At 38.2% G+C, this 24,171-nt stretch overlaps 1 protein-coding gene across 1 annotated transcript in view; it reads right to left on the bottom strand.

Annotated features, from left to right (window-relative positions):
* The window catches only part of LOC137612302 (collagen alpha-1(XI) chain-like), a 74,745-nt gene that overhangs the window by 23,096 nt on the left and 27,478 nt on the right, over window positions 1–24,171 (bottom strand). Inside the window, exons 12-41 of the mRNA XM_068340766.1 lie at window positions 22,971–23,045; window positions 22,541–22,624; window positions 21,401–21,457; window positions 20,905–20,958; window positions 20,717–20,770; window positions 20,322–20,375; window positions 20,159–20,212; window positions 19,406–19,459; window positions 19,260–19,304; window positions 18,569–18,622; window positions 18,435–18,479; window positions 17,108–17,161; window positions 16,093–16,137; window positions 15,722–15,775; window positions 15,580–15,624; window positions 15,022–15,075; window positions 14,901–14,945; window positions 13,894–13,947; window positions 13,667–13,774; window positions 12,571–12,624; window positions 10,339–10,392; window positions 8,782–8,826; window positions 8,471–8,524; window positions 8,067–8,111; window positions 7,786–7,839; window positions 7,609–7,662; window positions 7,196–7,249; window positions 6,685–6,792; window positions 5,783–5,872; window positions 2,069–2,122 (exon numbers count right to left, since the gene is read on the bottom strand). Coding sequence (XP_068196867.1) covers window positions 2,069–2,122; window positions 5,783–5,872; window positions 6,685–6,792; window positions 7,196–7,249; window positions 7,609–7,662; window positions 7,786–7,839; window positions 8,067–8,111; window positions 8,471–8,524; window positions 8,782–8,826; window positions 10,339–10,392; window positions 12,571–12,624; window positions 13,667–13,774; window positions 13,894–13,947; window positions 14,901–14,945; window positions 15,022–15,075; window positions 15,580–15,624; window positions 15,722–15,775; window positions 16,093–16,137; window positions 17,108–17,161; window positions 18,435–18,479; window positions 18,569–18,622; window positions 19,260–19,304; window positions 19,406–19,459; window positions 20,159–20,212; window positions 20,322–20,375; window positions 20,717–20,770; window positions 20,905–20,958; window positions 21,401–21,457; window positions 22,541–22,624; window positions 22,971–23,045 — 1,755 coding nt within the window. The remainder of the gene's footprint in view (window positions 1–2,068; window positions 2,123–5,782; window positions 5,873–6,684; window positions 6,793–7,195; window positions 7,250–7,608; window positions 7,663–7,785; window positions 7,840–8,066; window positions 8,112–8,470; window positions 8,525–8,781; window positions 8,827–10,338; window positions 10,393–12,570; window positions 12,625–13,666; window positions 13,775–13,893; window positions 13,948–14,900; window positions 14,946–15,021; window positions 15,076–15,579; window positions 15,625–15,721; window positions 15,776–16,092; window positions 16,138–17,107; window positions 17,162–18,434; window positions 18,480–18,568; window positions 18,623–19,259; window positions 19,305–19,405; window positions 19,460–20,158; window positions 20,213–20,321; window positions 20,376–20,716; window positions 20,771–20,904; window positions 20,959–21,400; window positions 21,458–22,540; window positions 22,625–22,970; window positions 23,046–24,171) is intronic.

Below are 24,171 nucleotides of genomic sequence, written 5' to 3'. Positions count from 1 at the left end.
ATAAAAGGATATTGACTCAGCTGTCAGCTTTTCAGATGAGAGCTGACAAATAATTTCCCATCTAACTGAAAAGAAGAATCACCTGTTTTTCTACTAACAAGGTCACATAGAAAGTGTTTTTCTTTTTTTCCCCCTCCAACAGCTTATTATCGCTTTTCACGACTCCCAGATGGGTTCATATCATAGCGTAGGAGGCCACATTGGCATAAGGAGAAACTCCATTTTGGATCATACCACCCAGAGAAGGTCTCATGTGGCTTTCAAATAAAACATGTGCATGCATGCAAAAGTCAAAGATTTAAAAAAACAAAAAACAAATACATGCATAGAATTGGGCTGGTCATGTGAGGTACTACCATTTATTGACAGACACACATCCACAACCTATCATTCACAGGATGCAAACCTGCCTGCAAGAACTAACATACAGTCCCACACACAAGCGGACACATAAGTTTGACAATTATAAATGTTGCCTTCTGTTTCGTTCAGTTTTCCTTCAGTTTTCTCCAATATATAGTTCTCCGGCTAGGAAAGAAAATATGCAGATGCAAAGGTTGTGACTGAACTTGATTGCTTCTCTCTGTTCTTCTTTCCAGCTTCTTGAACTATCTCACTATCTCACACATGCACACAAACACACACTCGCACACACACACACACACACGCATGCACGCACGCACACACTCACCCACACACACACACACACACACACACACACACACACACACACACACACACACACACACACAGAAACCAGACTTTCCCACAGCAGCTCAGTCTCTGGCAGGAAATCGATGTAGGAAAATATCAGAACTCTTGTGTCTGTGAGCATCACCCACCAGCTTCTTTTTTTTTTAAGGTTTTTTCAAACACTAACGATAAGACACCATTGCACGTTTTAAGCCAATGGTTCAAATACAAGTCACATTAAGAGAATGATCTCATTTTGAACTCATGATTTAAGTCATTCAGCCAATGCCATCATTTCATCATTCTTTATCCATTTTGCATTTTTGCATTTCTGCTGTCATCTAATCTGATGTTCCGCTCTATTACTGGTGAATAGGGGCAATTATCAGGAGCCTGCACTTAACACTTGAGCAAAATGTCAGACAGTTCAAAGCTGACTGTCAGTCAGCTTTCTCATCACTGGAGCTTCTGGGGCTTTTTGTCGCAAATAGGCTAACTGAGAGGCTAAGAGACAGAACTTGTTATTTAAGAATTACCCTGACACTCCCGTTGCCTTTTAAAATAATTTGAGAACAGTGCGAACAAATGTTTACAACATTGAAGAGTACATTCTTTTCAAAGGTGAAGATGCAGCACATTACGAAAAAAACAAACAATGAATCAAGTACTTTCACTAATACAATGAAAACTTAGTGGTCATAGCAAATAGGGTTTAAATCTGTCCTCTATCTTGGCCGCCACAGTTGCTATAGTAACTACTAAATGTGAGAAGAACATCTCACATCAAGTTACTGGAATGAAGCTAGTTAAATGTTGTTCAGTTAAACAATTAAAAAATGATTAGGCTGCACTTCAAAGTGATATTAGAGTACAGCACTCAAGATAATTTGGTAAGAATATCTGATAGCTGTTCAGAAAACATCATAAATCAAGAAGCAAATTCTTGTTCATCAAAACCTTGCTCTCTCAAGCCGTTCACTTTAAACTATTGAAATATGTAAGCATGAAACAGAATTGTTAATCTCAAGAGAAGAAACAATACGCATTATTGTGAGAGGTGATTCACAAAGAGGAGTTATGGTCACAGGTGTGGATATTGTGCATCTACACAAAACTCAAAGTCTAACCTAGTTTGACTTTGTAAAATTGAAGAAACTTGACAAAACCGATCTTTTACATTCATGAAATTAATATCTGAAACTTCGTTAATTTCATCCAGTTTTCCTGAACATTCTCTATATGGTGGCCATTAATGCACCGGAGGATGGAACACAGCATGGCAAGTTCAACTTCATTCTCTAAAAGCACAGGTCAGATTTCTACTGCAATCTTTGTGGTAGGAGAGATGAGGTAACCATAGTAACAGGCTACTTACAATGGGACCCGGGGGACCCTGAGGCCCTTCTCCTCCCTTCAAGCCAGCTGGACCCTGAAAGCAAAGGACATCAGGAGGTTAGAGCTCTTTCACTGCGGGATGCCACTCAAGGCCATTCAAAAAGTAGTAATCACAGCTATCAAATGGGCCTGTAAGCATTGCTGTGTGTGTGTTTATGTACACATGTGTATGTGTAGAAATGTGTATGTCCATGCATAGATAGATAGATAGATAGATAGATAGATAGATAGATAGATAGATAGATAGATAGATAGATAGATAGATAGATAGATAGATAGATAGATAGATAGATAGATAGATAGATAGATAGATAGATAGATATGCATTTGGGTTTATATGCATTGCTATAAACCTAAAATATAAAAGAATTATGAAATATTTTTAGTAATTTAACCTTTTGAAATCCGAGGCATGTCATCTTTTCAACAATTAGCAAAATTACACCATATAGAATATTCAGGAAACAGAGAAACAGACAAATAAATGCAAACTCATATTCATAAGGGACAATAATTAAATTAAACTAGTAATATTTCCTCTAAATCATTACATTTTCATTTCTTTTAAGGTTTTCCAAAATCAAACTATTTTATCTAAATCAAAAAGAAATTTAAGGCAGCCCTGTTCAACTGCCCAGCCTGAAATCACTTATCTGAGACCAAAGAGTCACTTGGCAATGGCAAAACTTCAGTGAAATTTGTACTTTAGCTGCATGAGAAGTAAGCAGCCAGATGTAAGGGAAAAGAAAGGGATATTATACTGAAGCTTGTGGAAATACATATAGTTATATATGTTATTTCTTAACTTCTAGCCTGGTTATAATACTACCATTGTCATGCAAGAGTATATTGCAGTAGAAATAGGAGTAAATATGACTCAAAAAGCTATTTGAGGTCGATTTAAGTAATATTTCTTTTTGAATATATGTAATGATATAATAGTTCTTCAGACTTCAGACTTTCAGTCCAAAATTCATGTGCAAAAATATGACAAATATTTACTTTCTCTGAAAGTGTTCTTAAGAATTAGAAACCTTTACAAAACCGCATTTCATAAAAGGCCAAGTTCACTAAAAAATAATAAGTTCACCTTCAAAAAAGGTAAATTAAATCTCAGTGAAGAAAACACATCACATGTTTTTTTAGACTTGTTTCTACTGAAACATTTATCCTGAGTGCAGAAGTCACTGCTGCCGTTAGAATCTTGATAATTTCACGTTTTAATGCTGTAAGCAACACACAGAAATACTCCCATCTATTGAACTAGGGTGGTACTAGAAATCCCAAAATGGTGTGTACAAAAACCGTTAAGAGGGAGCTATTTTAGGACAAAATCGAGTGGACCAATCCCAAGGTCGTCTCAAGATAGCAGACGCATCTGTTAATGAGCTGGGTAGGCAGGAGTTCCGTCTGGTTAGCCTAATATTGTTATATAAAGGAAAAAAAATGACTCATGAATGATATACAGTTATTCAAACAGCTCAACCTCGCCCGACTAAAAATTGGTAACATTTTAATAATTTACACGTGTTTATATAACGAAAACGAGATGTCTCATTAATAGAGCTTTAGAGAAAAAGAAAGATGGGAATACACAGTATCTGTCCCTTTGACATTGTTGCTCTTGAATGGCAATCGCTGTGCTGCTGATCCACAGCGTTGGAAAGCTAATAGTTCACCAGAGGCAATAAAGATTTTCCTCAAAGTAACTAATTTGCAGACTGTGATAGAGCTAACAGGTTTGCACATTACCAGGCAGACTCTCCAGCTTCCTTGCATTTACATTCACTATAACTCAAAAACGGGTGGGAAGGGTCTTTGTTTGCTGGACACAATAGGTTATTGGCTCATGTTTTGTGCTTTTCCTCAATAATGAAAAAGATGGAATGAAGAATATGTTAACATTTTTCTCTCTGTGCCTAAAAACAACAACAAAAAAACAACAACTAGTGTGTGTGTGTGTGTGTGTGTGTGTGTGCGTGTGCGTGTGCGTGCGTGCGTTTGTGTGTGTGTGCTATGCATCATAGATGAGATGAACTTCCATTTTTTGCTCATACAGGTCCTCATGGTCAAGCTTGTCTCCGCCTTGATGTTACCGGATGCCATCATTTTAAAAGTGGGTTGGAGGCTATATTTGCTTGCATTGTGTGTATGTACTGCCGTTATGAAGGGAAAGCAATCTTTCCCCACTCTTGGGACAAACATAACGGTGGTAATAAGTCTGGGCAGTGCTGTCGTGCGCTCTTTAATGGTCAACCATGAAATGAGCTTCAGCCTCAGTCCCTAAAGCTGATCCTCAATCAGCCTCTAACAGCTATTCATTTTCACCTTGAACTCTATCTCACCCACACCCACTTCTTTTGAGAATTAATTTGGTTGCTCACCACGCTCAGAGTGCATCTGAGGTTCTTGCAAAGTCGTGGGTTAGAATCAGAATCAGGGTTCTTTGACTCATCCTCCCATTGAAAACAAAACAGGACGGACACAAAAAGATCTGCAACAAGTGCAGCTCTTAATGGGGATATAAATGACTCCAAAATGGACAGATTGTAGATCATTTCACACATTTCACTAGTTGTAATACTTAACCATGACTCATTCATAACAGATAACAACCTGCTTCAACTTTACTGACATGATTCAAACTGGTCAGTGACTGAGTTTGACATTTGGTTTAACAGAGAGTGGTTAGCCTGGTAATTGGAGTTTTTGGAGCTAAATTAAACATGGGTTGTGTTTGAGTATGACACTTCTATTTTTACACACACTATACTCCCAAAACTATTCGCTCACCTGACTCGGCTTGCATATGAACGTACGTGACATCCTATAGGGTTCGATAGGATGTTGGTCCACCCTTTGCAGCTATAACAGCTTCAATTATTCTGGGATCGCTGTCCCCAACATTTAGGAGTGTATTTATTCGAATTTTGACCATTCTTCCTGAAGCACGTTTGTGCGGTCACACACTGATGTTGGACGAGAACGTCTGGCTCTCAGTCTCTCTAATTTATCCCAAAAGTGTTCTATTAGGTTGAGGTGCAAGCCAGTCAAGTTTATCCAAATCAGACTCTGTCATCCATGTCTTTATGGACCTTGCTTTGTGAACTCGGCCACAGTCATGTTGGAAGAGTAAGGGGCACGCTCCAAACTGTTCCCACAAAGTTGGGTGCAAGTAATTGTCCAAAATTATTGGTATGTTGAAGCAATCAGAGTTCCTTCCATTGCAGTTGATGCTTTGCATTGCACTTGCTGATGCATGGCTTGGATGCAGTTGCTCAGCCATGGAAACCCATTCCAAGGGTTTCCATTCTGAGCGCAGTGTTGAGCTAAACTGAAGGCTACATGAAGTTTGGAGGTCTGTAGTGATTCACTCTGCAGAAAGTTGGTGACCTCTTCACACTATCCTCCTCAGGAACCACTGACCCCGCTCCGTCAGTTCACGTGACCTACTACTTTGTGGTTGGGCTGCTGTCATTCCCACACACTTCCACTTTTTTTATAATACAGCTGACAGTTGAGTGTGGAATATTTAGGATTCATGAAGTCTCACGACTGAATTTGTTGCACAGGTAAAATGCTATCACATGCTTATGTGATAGCATTATTTGAATGTGTGAGCGAATAGTTTTTGCAATATAGTGTATGTATGTTTTCAATGAGTGTGTGTTAGTGTGGGTGGTCCATGTGTTACCATGCCCCCTGGAAGACCTCTTGCACCCTGGAAGCCTCTCAGGCCAGCAGGTCCTGCCTTGCCGCCAGGACCCTGAGGACCTGGATCTCCCTGGAGGGGGAGGAAAAAAACATCTAGTTAGCTGAAATCTGATAAACCGTGAGGTAATCACTAAACACATAATTGGCTTGGGTGAAAATAATGAACTGAATCTGTGTAAATGGCAGAGAAAGTCAGAGAAAAACAATTAAAGTGATTGATAAGTTTGATTAAAGGGTAGAATTATATCTTATTATGTGGGAGCAACAACAAAGTGATTAAGGAGGTGCAAGAGGAGAGATGTGCCAATTTTTTTTTTATAACAAACAACGATCAAAAGAATAATGAAGGCTAAAATAAACCAGATATTAAACAAAGGCACCACATCTATTATTATCATTGCAATGCTCTATGTGTTCATAAACAACACACACTGTTAGATCTGAATTTGAACCTCTTAAACTAGACATATCCACCTCAGATTCTCAACAAAAAATGTCTTCTTACCTTACTCTAAGCACATGTCTTTTTAAAAAAGATAGTAAGTGATAGTGGAAATAAAGCGTTGATAAATGTTTACTTTCTGGGAGTTGGTAAAAGGAAAGTGGAGAAAAAGGAAAGGAAAGCTGCATTTAAAGAGACACAATTAATTTTATATCCCTAAATAAACCCTGCATGACATGTTAGTGTTTGATCCTTAAAAACAAGATAACAAAGTTTAAATGTGGCCACAACTCAAAGTAGTTTTATTCTTCTTGACTTTACTTTGTTTTTTCTATAATGTGTTACAATCATTTATATACTATAATTAGTTGAAGTGGAGGACTACAGAGGTGGTCCTAGGCATGTTACAAGTTAATAACCACCCACACATACTCACTTACCTTTCCACCCTCTTTTCCAGCAGCTCCAGGTAGACCTTGCTCACCAGGTGGACCAGGGGAGCCCGGGTGTCCTCGCTCTCCAATGGGGCCTGTTTCTCCAGTTGGGCCCTTTCAGATATAGAAAAAAAAATATCAAGGTGAATTCCTCACATGTCATCTTGTTGCATTACTTGCCACATCTCCCATTCAACATTGAGAAGGTCATACATTTTTAACTCTATTAATTTTCTTCCAGTTAAATGATAATTTTAACAATATGGAATTATTTATGCCTCAACTCAGACACATTTCACTGAAACACAGAAACTGTCACTGAAGGAATCCAAAAATCTTCTCTAGCCCACCATTTCCATAGTTTTTTAAGCATAATGGTTCTATTTTTTGGACTCAGGGGCTTTTTTAGGTATATACTGTACTTAACTTTCAGTGTGTCCACCTATCTCCAAAAACAGACATATGAAAAGTACAGCAGTGGATTCCACCTGGTTGTGTATTTGTGTTACATATCTACCTGCGGTCCAACCACCCCGCCAGGTCCTGGAGGTCCTGTCTTTCCTTGGAAGCCCTGAAAAGGAAAACAAAAGTAAAGCTCACCATACAGGTAAGACTGGCATGTACTCTCATTGATCATTTAATAAAGAAATTATTTTTTAACGATTTCTTATTAAAAATAGTGATAATATTAAAAGCAGAAAATCCACCTTATCATGAAGTCAGCCCACCTCTTATATTACATTCATTGTATTGATTTATTTTCTCTTTAAGAATATATTTAAAGAATACATTTGGGATTGTTTTTCCATTTTTCTCTGCCTTCCCTTATTTTTCTTTAACCGTCCTGGGAGACTGAGCGGGTACTGACACATGACTTCCAGGGTCATATGACATGACATTATGCATTCATGGATAAAACTACCCACTCACCGTTTCTCCTCTCTGTCCAGGGTGACCAGGCAGCCCATCTTTTCCTGGTGGTCCCTGGTGGAACATGTAGACATTTAATAAAGGACGTCTGGGCATAAGTGCATATTAATATTTGAAGAGCTAAAGGAATTGTGTCAAAACTGCAAACTCACAAAGGTTTTAACAGCAGCTACTTACATTTGGCCCTTTAGGTCCGGGGAAACCAACAGGTCCCTGTGGTCCTTGAGGTCCCTTAAATGAAAATGATAGTAGGTTTATCAAGCATTCACTTTTAATTGTTAATTTAAAGCTGGTAATACACAGCTATTGGACAATACACACACTGATTTGATTTAACGGTAATTTGACAAATAACTGCCATTCATTTTGATTTGAGATTCAACTACAAAGCACTTGATGCAAAGCTGTCATCACTTTACTATTTCAGAAATATTGATTGAAAAATAGCTGGTGCTAACCCTCTCTCCTGGTGGACCAGGTGGGCCGTCACTGCCTGATGTACCCTGAAGACAGAGAGAAGACAGGGAACAGTTGTCAAAGTTTTCAAAAAACTGTCAAGTATGAAATGTGACTAAACTTAAAAGTACTGATTGAGAGGCTATATACCAAGCCTGTATACACAAACACACGCACACACACACACACACACACACACACTATTCTTTTTCTGCTGGACTTCAAAAATAGCAAACATCTTTAATATGGTATGTTTCTTTACTTATTGAATTTTGATGATTTGGGACAAAACAAACAAATAGCCCTTTCAACTACATTTTGTTCATTTCATGTTTTCTCTATTTAATAATAATAACCACTTTTGTTGTTACATATGTACAGTATTTCAAATGGATCTGGCTCTCACCTTTGCACCTGGCTTTCCAGTGGGTCCTCTGGCACCACGGCCGCCACGTGGACCCTACATACATGGAATGTAGTAATATAGTAATAGTAATAAGATTTTGCGATTTGGTATAAGGGAACATTAAAAAAACCCATCAAAACACAGGAAGTAACTATATAAATTGTAGTTTCTTTACAACCAACTGTACAATTCATTGCATAAGGCTCCAAAAGACAAGAAGATTTAATGAATACACAAGCACAGAAAGGAAGATATTTTCATTTCAACACAATAAATCATTTATATTGAGAGCGGACAGTTGAAATACCTACCGTTGGGCCCCGCTGTCCTCTAGGGCCTGCTTTGCCAGCAGTTCCCTGAGAAAGAAAAACAGAAGCTTGATTTAGGATGAAATCATTTTTTCTACAACCGACCAATACAAGTACTTTTTCATCTTTTTTTCAGAAGCAAAAGCAATTCTCTGATAATAAATACGCTCAAACATCACACAGTCGCAAATGCAAGTACTGAAAGGGTTTGAATGTGAGATGAAACAGAACAATCTGAGGGTCTTCGGCCAAAAATAAATAATCAAATTGCTGCTGTAAGTGGATACCCAGAGGCACTTGACAGCTTGAACTGCCTGTCAGTTGAAGAATGCCAGGGCCAGGAGTGTCTCCCTCTTGGTGTCTGTCTAAAGCAAAGATGAGCTCGTCCCACCAAAAGCAGCTCTCCCACCCCTCCAACCCTCGGTCTCGACCCTTCATCTGTACCCTCTTTAAAGGGACCACCCAATGGATTACCAACATAGTTGTATCTGTCAGTCAACCCTTGAGTGCTAAATCCTAAGGCCTGAAGCCTGTAAAAAAAAGAATGCTCAAAACTTTTAGGATGTCTTTTTTGTATTTAAGCCTCCAACTTGGATCCTTAATCCATATTAAAAGACATCTTACTGCTCCAGTTCACGATCATTTTTCAAGCTTTCATCCTGAATATTTGGACAGCGCCATGTCCTGTTTTACCTTGGCAAGGTGAGGTACGTGAGGTTAGAGGCTGATGACAAAGAACTTGACTGCCCTGTAATTGAGAGGCTCGACACACAACCTATCCAGATACCTTTTGGATGAGCTGAAATTACCCTACTGCGAATTATCAGAGGCTAAATTCATTAATTCTTATAGGACAACTACTTTCTGTCATGAGAGTCTAGTGAAATACACATCCTACAACATAACACATCAACAACTACAACATCAATAGTTTATGTCAAACTTCAATGTCGACACCAATTGGTTCCTGAACTGTAATAAAGCAAATGTGATATCTGTTGAGTGTCTGCCCACACTGGGAGAGGATTTCTTGTCTTTCTGTTCCATCTTTTTTTTCATGTGAAAGGATATCAGCGCTCAGAGTGTGAGTGTGAAGCCCCATGAGGCCAATTATTGATTTATGAAACTGAGAAATTAATTTGAAAAAAGAAATTAGCATGATAAGCACAGTTAGCCTCTGCCCATCCTGTTTCTATTTATCTATCTATCTATCTATCTATCTATCTATCTATCTATCTATCTATCTATCTATCTATCTATCTATCTATCTATCTATCTATCTATCTATCTATCTATCTATCTATCTATCTATCTATCTATCTATCTATCTATCTATCTATCTATCTATCTATCTATCTATCTATCTACCCATGCAGTACACACACACACACACACACACACACACATATATGTGTGTGTATATACACACACATATATGTGTGTGTATATACACACACCATGATAACTCATGTGCGTATTCAACACGACTGCATCTCTCTTTAAATCCATCCACTTCCCAGGTAAGCCCACAGCCACCATTTACAGTATATTGTAGCTTACCCTTGCACCTTTCTCGCCATTTGCCCCCGGGAATCCAGCAAAACCATTGGAGCCCTGCAAGGCAAGTTAAAAAAAAAAGGGTGAGAAATAAAAGAGTGAGGGAAAGAGGTGAATTAGAAAGTTGTGGTTTGAGTCAAGTGATATTGTGACAGAGGCTTAAGAGAAATACCACCATTCTTTTTGTGCTATGCAGACCAAGGCCAATTAAGGGAAAAACTGCAGCCCTGTCACAGGCTCTGTCAAACTAGCCAGAGCTGGTTTACAATCAAACAAATGGAAAAAAGGAAATAAAAAAGATTGAGAACCTTCTTTTGATGCCAAACAAGAGCCAGGATAAGTCATCACCTCACCACTTAAATTCTTTCTGACAGGGATGTCATTAGGTTATTCACACAGAGAGGAAATAAGTTAAGAAAATAAACAGACAATGAGGACAAATAAAGACAAAGATATAGAGAGAGGAACCAGATCATTTAGTTATTGACTTTAGCAGGCTGAAACTTGTCTGAAAATGATGATTGTGCCTGTCAAACAAACAGCACTTGGAAGGCCACTGTTGGGTGAAAAGGAGCACCAAGCGGCTCAAAAGTGCAGATTCTCTTTATACAGCATTACGTTGCAAAATTTACTGTATATTCAACTAAATTAAGTCCAATATTTCTGTGTCAAGACTACAAATATGTGGCCATCTAGATGTCAAAAACTTCTAATACAATGCACATCTATAGTGCACATTACCACTCACATGCATATGCATGCCAGGCATCATTCTTTTGCAGTATAAGCAAAGGCACCACAACAAGGCATCGTGGGCGGAATCGCAAGAGGAGAGCAGCCCAACATTGTGGAGCCAGCAGAATGGGAGATCTATGCTGCTTAATTTGTTTTTCACAGGGCTGCAGTTTCGGTAAACTGAAAGTGGAGCTGGTACTGGACAAGCCTGACTTGCGTCACAGAGATAAGACAGTTCAGTGAAGCTATTGCAAATGACATCCAGAATTAGCAGAGTGGGAAAGCTGTTAACAGAGAGTGATGGGGTGCAGGAGCCAAAAGCATAGGCAGCGGGGGGATTCATGCGCAGGCTGATCGATGGGGATAAAGGCTGCTAACGGCCCAGGACTCTGACCCTGAACCCAGTCATGAGGATGATGTGGTATTTAATACTAGTAATGGTGCTGTGCAAAGGATTAGTTGTCTGTCACAGCAAACAGCTCTTGATCTCTGTAATTCTGTGAAACGATACAGGGAAAAGGTTCAACTCTTGTTGAACACAAAGTGATTTTAAATTGATAGATGTGGCCTGTGGTTTCATCCACAAACTAAGTTACTGAGAACACCTTGACTCATGGTGTTTATTTAGCGTACGTGCCACAGATTTAAAAGCTTGATGTTTCTCTACTGTTTTTAGAAATCTTTTTAACTGCAGACTACAGAGAGGAGACTATGACACTATTTGCACCATATTCTTTCCTCTTTCAAATATCTATTTAACTATGTAGACTTAAAAGAATATTTGATGATTAACTGGGAATTGTTGTGGGTATCCTCTGTCAAAATCATTTGTGGATACAAACTACGTGTTCCTTTGAGTTTTATTTCAGATTACTATAAAAATACTGGGCCTCCACATCAATACTCATTCCCTCTGCGCTAGTCCCACTCATCCAGACTTCATTCATTTGTATCTTCACTAAGCTCAGATCCTGCTGACATTAACAGACAGACCCATAGCTGTGTCAATGTTGTGAGAGTAGGTGCATCCAACCCATCATATCAGCGCCAATCTGCCAATGCTGACAGCAGCATGAAGGAAGTAGCTGCAGCAGCACATCTTTATAGCGGATTTGTGGAATAGTGGTCAGTGCTGTAACACTGTTGAATAAACCCAGGAAGCTTTTAAGGAGGATACCCTTAAGGTTCCTAAAATAGCAGTGGTGAGAGGACAGTGAGTGGGTGTGGGTTTATGTTCGCATAAGAATCAGTCAGCAAGACAGGAAATTGAAGAAAGGCAAGTTATACATACATGATTTTACTATCTGCACACATGTAGTATGGACAACAGAATGACATCCAAAGTAGTGAAGACTATTTAACCACTAAAGTGACTCACAAACCTTCCCCTTCCCACCCTAGTTCCTCACAACTTAGCATAATCTCTAACCTCCAAGTGGAGACATCCTAAGAATTTGTCTGGACTGATCAGTAGACTGAAAAATTATACTCTGCGCACACCTTGGAGCCTTGTCTGCCAGGATACCCAGGTAATCCAGGAACTCCAAGTTTGCCCTAAAATGAACAAAAGAAAAAAAAAACAACTATGAGAAATTCTTGGTGTGTCATTACAGACAGAAGGTTGTTGGATGCTGAATTATAGATCACGGAAAACATTGTAAAGCACAAAATTATGTTTTCTTGTGCAAAATTTTATTTCTTTGATAAAATGAACACAGATGTGATACCATTTTGATTTGAAGACCTTAATATGATTTCATTTTAGTCCAAATTTGGTAGACAATATGGACTTTAAGAGGTACAGTCGATTGTTAATATCTAATCATATATTTATTATCTTTATTTACTACTCTATTTACTACTAATTCTGGTGCGGGTAGTTTACATTGCTAATGTACGGTTATATTTATAAGAACTGAATTATGCTGAGGATATAACATGTAGAATTACTGTAGTGCATCACAGCATTAAAAAGTGTGTGCCTTCTCTGTGGGAAATCATGATTGTAATTTGAGTGAAATGTTTTAAGACACAAAGAAATTACTTTGAAGCTACATGTTAATTTCCAAAAGTCTACCATTTTCCATTATATCCAATCATCTTAGGGCATTACCCATTTCTACTGTTAATTATATCACAAATGCTCTGAGATTATTACTTTGTTCTTTAATGATGTAATTTAACCAAAGTGGATTGATCCAATCAATTATTAAAACACAAGAAAACATTTTATTGAACAAACTAATGCGAAAATTTCTTATATGAATATAATGACTATTATTTCCCATCCTACTCACTTACAGTCTGACCATTTTGTTGTATTTAGTATTTCTTTTTAGAGTATAAATGTGATGTTGTTATTGAGAAAGATATTTCGTATATTTGCAACATAAAGCTGGTTTTTGATCTATTAGCAGCAATGAAAAAACTGTTGTGTGAAGCTTTTATCATCAGTCCAACTTTTTAATTGGATTTACACACAGTACTGCTCTAAAATTAAACTTGAACTTAAACTTGAGTTAAAATTCTGATGTCACTAACACACATGAGCTACAATGAAAGTACCATCTTACAATTTTGTGTATTGACTACTTACCTTCTCTCCAGCTGATCCTAGTCCACCAGCTTCTCCTGTTGGTCCTGATTTGCCCTTGGGGCCCTCAGGGCCATCCTCTCCTCGTGGCCCCAACACACCAGACTCACCCTTGTTGCAAAGAAAGTGAATGAAAACATTATAAGTATCTTTAATAGTCTTCTATGAATGTGAACATAGAAGCATGAAAGCTACACGTGAAAGCATTATGTTTATAAGTGATGACTCACCTTGTCACCCTTGAGACCCATGTCACCTTTGAAGCCAGGGAATCCATCCTCTCCCTGTGGAAAAAACGAGATAAAAATAGTGTTTTATCCAATATCACAGAGATAAAACATGAACAAAAAACAATTCACCCCTAAAGTACTTTAAAATTATGAGACCTGGATGAAAATATTAGGAAGATTTACTCAAGGTTATCATGTCTTTTCTGCTCTACTAGCAGTCAGGTTGGTTGAAGCACCTAACAATAATTTAACACTGACATCTAGTGGCCACTTGGATGAAACATACACATCAATATTTCTTAAGACGGAACCTCGTTGACTGTTTTTCTCTTTTGTGTTATACTGACATCTGGTGGGTAAAAGCCAGAATGTAGTCTTAAGTCTTTTTCCTTGTTTTCCTCCTTAGTGTTTTCTCTATGTGTAACATAAACATTCAAAAAATAGTCAGAAAACTGAAATTACATGTCACCAATGTTTATGACATTATTTTATGAATGAAACAAAACCATAATAAAAAATAATATGCATGTCACATAATATATAATTTGTGAATACTTACAGACTAATTTCTTAGGGTTTTACTAGCTTTGCATAAGTTGAATAATTCTGGGTAGTTTATGATTTATTTCAATTTTCACTACTGGAGTGGATCCAATAGTGATCTTGAGGTAGCAACAGGTACCAAGTTCAATCAACATTCATTCAAGAGAAGAATGGGAACTCTCTCTCTCTCTCTCTCTCTCTCTCTCTCTCTCTCTCTCTTTCTCTCTCTCTCTCTCTCTCTCTGTCTCTCTCTATCTATCCTACTACAAACATCCTTATTGTGTTTAATGCTCCACACTCCATTACAGCTCAGTAGCATGACGATTTAACTGCCAGCTTGATGGGCCTTAGGAGTTTTTTCCACTTGCTGGTTTCCGAGGAAGCCTTATTGGAGACAGAATTACAACTATTCTTTTTTAGAGGCACAACATCTGTCAATCAGAAAGGGGGACAGCAGTGTTTACCTTTTCTCCTTTGCCACCTTTGAGCCCTCTAATTCCCTCAGCACCCTGAGAAATAAAAGAAGAAAATAGAGTCAGGATGTAATTTTGTGAAAAGGGAAATCCATCGTAATAGAGTGCCTACTTTCACACCGCGGGGTCCAGGGTAGCCAATGGATCCCATAGGACCAGGGTGACCCTAGAATATTGGAAAAAACAGAACAAAACAAAACATTGTCATGTCGGTGGGCAATTAAAAGCATCAGCCTTGAATGAAATGTGTCTCAGTTTAAGTAGATAATGATTTCTCACTCTGTTTTTCCCCCTACAGTAAACCCTCTATATAAAAATAAAGTTCATGAACAGCTCTGCAAATAATATACCATCATGGTGAACTTAGCAGTGCCAGCTCATTGTAGTTACCACATAGAACACTCACAGAAAATCACATAATTATCAAATTCCAGCAAAGAGTGTGTATGTGTTCGTAGGTTTTTTTTTTTTTAGATTATCTAAATTTTGTGGTTGTATTAAACTTCACACTGTTGGTACACAATGTGCACTGAACAAAGGTCGAATGTAATTATCATCCACCTCAACCAGTGCGCTTTATATGCAGTAACTAATTTGATAATTATTTGAGAAATCACATATTTTCCACTAAAAGAATAGTTAAAACAAACGTTAACTAAATGTCACCTACAGCTGCTCCTTTTTCTCCTGGAGGACCTTCTTTACCTGGGTGACCCTACAAAAAAAAAAAAAAAAAAGGTCAAAGAAATTCATCCACGGTTGATCGTTTTGTCAGTTGGTCAGCTGAATGCAAAGATGTATGTCTTTCTTACAGGAGGGCCATCAGCACCACCAAGACCAGCCAAACCTTGTTTGCCTTGAGGTCCCTGCAAGGAAAAAAGGAAAAGGAAGCTGAATAATCACATAGGCAGAAAGTGGGTCGATGACTTTTGTGAAGACATGCGGAAGTTCGTCTGCTTGTGCTTTGGTATTATGCATATCTTGTGTGTCAATGCATGTCAGTGTGTGTGTTCATCCTTGTGTGTGTTTTAGTCCTTAGTGAAGGCAATAAAGGCCTGTAGCCTCAGACAGCCGAATGTCTGCAGAATCACTTATGAGGTTTTGACTTTCACTTATTGGGGCAGCAGAGCAGGGTTGTGGTGGGATGACAGAAAGTGAGTGACTGGGTTCCCTCTTTACTTACTTTTTCACCAGGAGGGCCGATAGGACCTTGAGGACCAACGAGACCCTGAAAAACATTTGTTATTAGTCTATTATAAGAACAGCCAGCCATATCCATTGTTCTTGTATAACCAGATGTGATTTTGACATAAAACGAAGTTCAACATTTCGCAAAAAAGAAAAACTGCTTTGTCGATTTGAAAAAGTGTGTGGCATTATTTTCACAAGGTGCTGTATTTCTGTATGCAATTCACTTCTTTTGTAATTTATTTTTCTTCATCCTTCTACAGCCCTGCATGTTTTTCTTACTAATCCATTTCCTGCTGCCTATTCAGATGTGTTCACTCAGCTGTGAAAGAGGAAGTTAATTCTGTACTGCAGTCATTTGAAAGTTAAATCACACGATGAGATTTCATCAACAGTTATTAATAGTTAAAATTAATGAGTTGTGTTACTTAGTGAAATGAACATTTTGTTCCCTGGAAGGTATCAGGCCTGCCTCTGGCCAGGTATAAATGCAATGTAGTTATTTGTACAATGTGTACAGCTCCTGCTAAAAAATTCCATGGGAAAACTTCAGCCAGGCTACAAGAATCTGCAAGACTAAAAATCTTACCTGGCTATAGTCATTTTGACCTGGCTTCAACATTGGGTGTACTGTTTTGTATTAAATGTGATTCCAAAACGGAATATTTTTCACTGTGCCACCAACTGGACAAGGTAATTAGGTTAAGTACTATCAAATCATTACAATATGTCTCATTTCAGCAGGACACAGAGGATGGTTTTCTTCTTTGTGACCACAGAGACATATTACAGAACACTTGTGAAGCTCTGTGTAAGATTAGTGTAAAGATTTAGCAAGGTGTTCCCCTTGCTCAAGGGCACATCAAGGATCTAGCACATCAAGAATCGAGCATGGGGAAGATTGTAGCTGATGAGAAGAATGAGATTATTGGATAGGCGAGAAGAGGATAGTGGACACTGTAGTGGAAGCAGAATTTTCATAGCAAGGTTAGAAAACAGAGAAAACTCACATGTGGGCCAGGCAAACCCTGCTGACCAGGAGGACCTGGTTCTCCTTGTGGACCCTGCAAATCACGAGGGAAAAAAAGACAGATGCAATTAATGTTTCCATTTTCTGTAATCTATTGTGTTATGATGCTCTAATGGTTACACTGAAAATGAAAATTATAATTTAAATGTTAGGCAATTTGTAGCAAACCTCAAAACGTCATGTAGCCCTGTGGGTTAAATGGAAATTTTATATAAAATTTCTTGCTTGGGTAACTTGGTGAAATTGGCTTTATTCAATCTGTGTTGAGATTGTGAATCAAAATGGTGTAAACGACGGGGAGAAATATGATACACTGACTCATGCGGCAGAGCTGTCTGTGTTCTGGCCTCATTCAGTTATGTTTAGTTCCTATCAAAACCCTAAAATCTGGAGGTTGGTCAGAATGTAAGTTTGGCTTTCTCTAAATGCATGCTGTGAGGCTGGACAGCCATCTGGGTATGGATTAAAGCTAATGAGACAAACTGGAATGATGGTCTGTTCGCTTTCCCTGCTAAGATTTAGTGTGTCACACATTCAAAAACAGACAAGATCTTTGTGAAGCAATCTGCTCCAGCTGTTACAACAAACACTTAATATAAATGTTGGATTCAACCAGGTTTAAGTTGCCTGATTGTGATTGTTAACAGAACCTTGAGTGTAAAGTGAAATCATGGAAGATCCAAATGCAGACAGTAAAAACATCTTCACTCATAAAATATCTCTTAAAAACATCCATATGTTAGCGACTGGTGTGAATTCCAGAAGGGTTCAACAACACTTTTGGAAGCTCTACTGCTCCAGATACTTTGAAGAGTTCTGCTTTGACTGTTAAAATAGGTTGAGATTAATACTTAGTTTGGAGAAATTAATGAGAAGCACAGCATATTCCAATTTTAACCCTCAAACAGATGCTTATTTCTTAGGTCTTTCTCAGATTCTTCTTTTGTCAGATGCTCAGTGAGTCAGCAACCACAGACATCATGTGGGCAAGTCCAGCTGTCCTGAACAATGATCAGTTGCCCTCAGTCAGATGTCCCACAGAGACCCTCTGGGAAGTTGAATGTATAATGGAACCATGCTGAGTCAGTTTTGACTGTCTTGTCATCATGGAGTTCTCAATGTGCTGGCTTACTCATATCAAAGTATGATATTTAACATTTTTTCTTATTTCATACGGGGATAAAAGTTCAGTTACTGTAAATGCATTTGGCCTCGGACTAAGTAATTGCTGATTAACGGTTCACTCTGCGCAGAATTACGCAAAAAAAAAAATTCCCTATAAATGGATATACAAAAGCATTTCTCACCATGTTTCCTTTGGGACCAGCTTGCCCATCAAGTCCAGGAAGACCCTAAAATGATCAGATTTATACAATGAATCACATACAGCTAGGATACAGCTTATGATTAGAATGGGAATTATGAGGTTAGGTGTACTAACACGTTGTCCTCCAGGACCAGGAGACCCTCTGGGGCCGAGCAAACCACGAGGACCCTATGCATCAAAAAAGAAGAGAAAGTGGTAGACACTTCTGAGAAATACGTACAATAATATCGCATCTTTCAGTGTGTTATTTTGTCTAAAATTGTGCTGTAACTAGAAAAAGACAGGCAATAAAAATTGTCAACATTTCCTAAACTGTAGACATGTTAAAAAGCCTTCAAACGAGTCTTAAATGAATAAAATACAGCCCCTCTATGGTCATATAGGATAATTGCACGTGCATTTCAAGGAAGGAGCATGAAAGTGTTTTATCTCAACTGTCATGCACTTTTAATCATTTTTGTTTTATTGTAATTGGTCATCTATTGAATAGTGTATAAGTTAAATTAAATTTTCCTCATAAAGGAGGGTTTTTAAAGCAAACTGGGCAGAATATGGCAAAAATTTTGGAATTAGGAAAGAACAAAACTGTTTTCTCATTTATTATTGAGAATCATCACATCTTGGTAAAGGTCAAAATTACAAACGCAATGGTCCTTGCAGACTGGAATATTGTTACAGTTGAAGGAATTGAAGAAGGTCAAGCTACATTCTTAAGGACCTGCACGTGATAATGGTGCTATTTTCATAAAACTACATCAAAAAAGGTGTAGTTTTCGACATTGTCCAATTGTGATAATAGACTTACGCCTTCTCCAGCCATGCCTCTCTGTCCAGTCTGACCATCTTCACCCTACACATAAAAAGAGGCAGAATGTGTGTTGAGGAATGCAGTGTAAAACTTCAGACTTTAAAATCAAGGTTTAGTTCTTTGAGTACACATGTGCTACTTACTCTTGGACCGTCCTCTCCTGGAGATCCCGGAGAACCCGTTGGACCAACTTCTCCCTAAGGTGAAAGAAAAAAAATTACAGGAAAGTAATATTAACACAGACGGAGAGTGGAATTACACAAGAAAGTCTAAATGATTTATCCCCACAGCAAAGAGCAAGAACTTGTGCTGAATTTTGAAAAAAATCTGTAAGGGTTTTTGAAAAGAGATCAAAAAACCCTTTAATTCACAATATGTGTGGTCACCACAACTGGCATGGACTTACTTTGTAGCTCACTATTTGTAGTGCTCTACAAGGACCGGTAGCCCTGTAATTATGCATTTTAGGATAAGGCATGGCAGTCAGTCTAGAAATAACCCTCTATGATCTCTGTTCTCTCTCTCGCTCTCTCTCTTTCGGCTGTCTACGGAGGTCTAAATTCAACACCGAACTTCACACACCTGATTCTCTTCCAGGACCGGTTAAATGCAGTCCACACAGTTCTGGCTGACAGTTGGTTTCACTTTCTCTGATGTCTTCTCAAAGACACCGATGCATTTTGCAGTTTAAGAAGTCATATCTATCAACCCCAAAACCCAGCTATGACCTTTTAACTACCATTCATCCCTGATGCTGTTCCAAGTACAGACTATGAATTTGAGTCTAGAAATAAGAGGCAGAAAGATCTTATTTTTGGAGACAGATCAAAGTCTTTAATGATGTTTGTTTTCAAGCTTTGCTTGTTCACCACACCCAGATTTCTCCTCATACTTACTCTGTGCCCCTTTTCTCCAGGAAGACCAGGGAGGCCATCGAATCCTCTGTCCCCCTAAAACAGCACAACAACAGTGGTTATTTCTGTCAGTCCCTTTTGCAGAACAGCATTTTAATGCCTGCCACAGACATTGGTTTATTGGATCCACTGGTGTGTAATTTACCTTGGGTCCTGCCTCTCCTGGCATTCCTCGAGCACCATCAGCTCCGTTACGACCCTGAAGTACAGGCAATTATCATTTCAGGCTGCACAGAAACTGCATTAAAAATGAAACTGAATTTTCTTGCATGTGTTTTAAGGACAAAAAAGGGAATGTATGACAATTTTCCAAAGTAGTTTATAGTTAAATAAACAGGACTTTGTGAGAGTACACAACAAACCAAGTCAATAATGGGATGCATCTGATTTATTTGAAATTAGGCCATGTTTGAAACTAGACATGCCCTTTTCTTTGGGCACTGTCACTAGTGTTAGCATAAAATACTGGAAATTTGGGAATTGAACCTTAATGTTCTCCAGGCAACAGAATTACCATGAAGAAAATGAATAAACTCTTACCCTCTTCCCTGCTTTGCCTGGTAAACCAGTTGGGCCCTGAAGACCTCTTGGTCCCTGTAAAGAAAATGTGAATGATCACATACATACAGCATTGCAAAATGGCAGGTAATTCCAATTTCCATTTTCTATGTCTTAAGATATTTTGAGCTGAAAAACAGTGAGACAAAGAGAAAGGACACTCCTCTCACCTGTGGTCCAGGATCACCACCGTCTCCTTTAAGTCCAGGAGCACCAGGCCCTCCCTTTAAGAAATGCATACAAGGATTAAATAAATGAAAGTGTCTGCGCTGAAGCCAAATAATGGGCCATCCTGTCATTCTGCAAGAAAACAAATACATCCAAAGCTTAATGCATAATGTTAAACTTGTATTGTGAAATTTCTAATGTACTCAATTGGAAAGAGATCCACACAAACTATTTATAATGTTTATCTAATACAGGTTTTTAAAATAAATAAATATATTGTTATTCATAATTAGATAATACCAGACAAACTGGGTCAGGATTAATAGCCAGATTGTGAGAGTTGTGGAACTCCTATTTGGAACATCCACAGGTAAATAGGAATTTGTGTGTGTGTGTGTGTGTGTGTGTGTGTGTGTGTGTGTGTGTGTGTGTGTGTGTGTGTGTGTGCATGTGTGTATGTGTGTGTGTGTGTGCAGAAGGTTTACAAAAGCCACTTACGACAGGACCAGATCTTCCTGTCATTCCCGCTGGACCAGGAGGACCTCTCATAGCCAGCTGTAAAATGGACAGAACAACAACATCTAAGACAAATGTCAGCTGGCACTTGATTATTGAATTATTATTACTGCAATAATGGACACTTGATTTTGCCTGTGTTAATTAATCATATGAAAAAAAAAACAATATTATCTTGACTGTCATAAGAACTTGGGTTAATGTGTGTTTTGCAGCCATAAATTCTGTGTGGACAGGTTCTCACTGTCCAGTGAAGTGATTTAAAAATGATAGAAACTATAATAGATAGAAACAGAAGAAAATAGCACCTATGTTTATATTAAACCCAGAATGAGGTCCATCACATGCTGGTTATTTGAAAATTACTCACATATATTTGAAAATTAAAATGTTAGATGCTGTCACGTCAATTTACATAATGAAGCAGGACTCTGGGACATTGATCTACTAAACATCCACTGAGCACACTAACCCGCACTGCTTTCTTTAAATAAAAAGAAAGCAGTATCAAAAAGACCTCATTGTGTCCAAATTTTTCATTTTTGTTCAGGAATTACCACTTTGGTTTTTGTTCCTGTTCCTGTCTTGTACTGACAAAAAAAGTTATTTAGGATATATTTACTGCTTGGTTATTCAATATTAGCAAGTACACACAAAAAAAATATTTAAAATCACATGTTACTCTATAAACATGAGAATATTTGGATTGGGGTAATTGTGCACATAAGAGAATTAAACAAGTGTCAAAGTGTGTCTTTATGTTTCTTAAATGTTCTTTCTACTTTTGAGCACTGTGGTGTGTATTTTTGGTGTTTGTGCAGCACTTCATTAATTCCATCTTGTTAAATGTAGAACACACCTTTCTCACAACTGCATCATGCAACAGGAATTTTGATAATTAAATGGGAGTGAATTTGTTATGTGTTACCTTTGTAATCAGGATTATAAATATCCTCACACGGGTACATTCCTTGATTTATAACTTGCTGTATTTCTTAGTCATGTGTTTTTTTGTCCACAGTAATTTTCATGAATACAATTTTTAGGTTCTCAATGTGAACATTAGTACACTTAATCCATAGAACATTATCATATGAAACTGGAATCGCATTAGATACTCACTCTGGCTTGAGACAGAATGGCCTGAGCCTGAGCTTCCTGGGCTGAAATCACAGGCCCCTTGTGTGACTCACCACCAGCACGGAACTGTCACACACAACAAAGCAGCACAAATAAGAACAAATTGCCTCACACCATTTTACAGAGTGTGACATCTAATGGTCCCATTTGGGGATTCCTTTGAAACATTTTATTTATTTAAATCTGTAAAGATGTCACCATGCCCCACATCTATACGTATATTTACACACGCACGTGCGCACACACAATCACACACACGCACATGCACACGCACATGCACACCCACCCACACACGCACACACACACACACACACACACATACACACACGTGCTCTGAGTTTAACTTGACATGAAGTGATGTCATGGGAGGAAATAAGACAGAAAATGGGAGTGTGAAAGTGGCTGGACTTACTGGAAGCATCAGAACGGTACCTGGAGGCCCAGGGACACCATCTGAACCAGGAAGACCAGGACGCCCTGGAAGACCCTGGAAAATCACATGACAATAGGTAAAGTATAGAATATACGTTTCAGTTATCAAAATATGGCATAGCCCTGCAGATATAGTCATAGGAGGAAGGAGCCTTCATATAACACAGAATGCTAATAAAAACAAGTTACAGAAACTCTAAAGACTCAAAGAATCAGTCAATCTCAATTTAAAGGTAAAGTGTAACAATTTAGAAAAAAACATTTTTAGAACACGGGAGGAGCATGGTATGCTGTACAAAAATGTTTCACAAAATAATCTGAGACTACATTGAAACAGTTTTTGCAATTTTTATCTGTTAATGTAATACTGAGAATACCAAAAGATTCATTTTCAGTGTTTGGCAGATATGTGTGCAGGATTTCAAATACTGAATGTTGGATGAGGTATGTGTAACTTAAGTTTGGATAAAATACATCAAACTGAAAAATCAGGATGGAGTGAAGGTGTTTTTCAGTCAGACGGGGTTTTCAGATGTTTTCAGTTTATTTCTGCATGCAGAGCTTTGGATTTTAAAACCATAGCCATGGCTGTTGTACATTCACTTGCTTATAGCCCAGGGTTTTAGTTGTGTGCTATAGCATGGTATCTTAGAAAAGCATTTTTACATAAAAACCTTTTTTTTAATTTATTTTTTTTTTTTCCACTGACTGAGATCTGTAAAACCGAAAGTAAAGCATCTTTAGATCCTTAGATCAAATGAGATCAAATCTCAGCTGACACCGAGGACTTCGAAAAACTTCACATCAACAAAGTTTGTCATTGACACACCAACTGACATCTTCAGATCTAAATTTCAGTTTATTGAAGCAAATTAAATTTTGAAATTTCAATCTGTGGGTGTCGCTCTCTGCTATTACCAGAGTTGATAAATATGCATTGCATTTATAGTAAGCACAGCGACGTCTAGTGTTAATGGCAGTCCCACATGGCTAGGAGAAGTGAGTCTGAAAGAAAGGAGGGTGTGATCAAAAGAAATAAGCTAATCAGACATTTGCTTCAGGGTATTACGCAGCGGAAAACCACAAGACTACAGCAGCGAATTTTTTTAATTCCCCCTGTCAACTCTTAGCAGGACTGTTTTTCATGGGAGGATTAAAGGGAGGGCAGACATTTGGACAAC

The sequence above is a fragment of the Antennarius striatus genome, chromosome 18 (assembly GCF_040054535.1).
Source record: "Antennarius striatus isolate MH-2024 chromosome 18, ASM4005453v1, whole genome shotgun sequence".
NCBI lineage: Eukaryota > Metazoa > Chordata > Actinopteri > Lophiiformes > Antennariidae > Antennarius > Antennarius striatus.
Note: the sequence above shows the minus strand (reverse complement) of the source record. Positions and strands in the feature narration are given on the sequence as shown.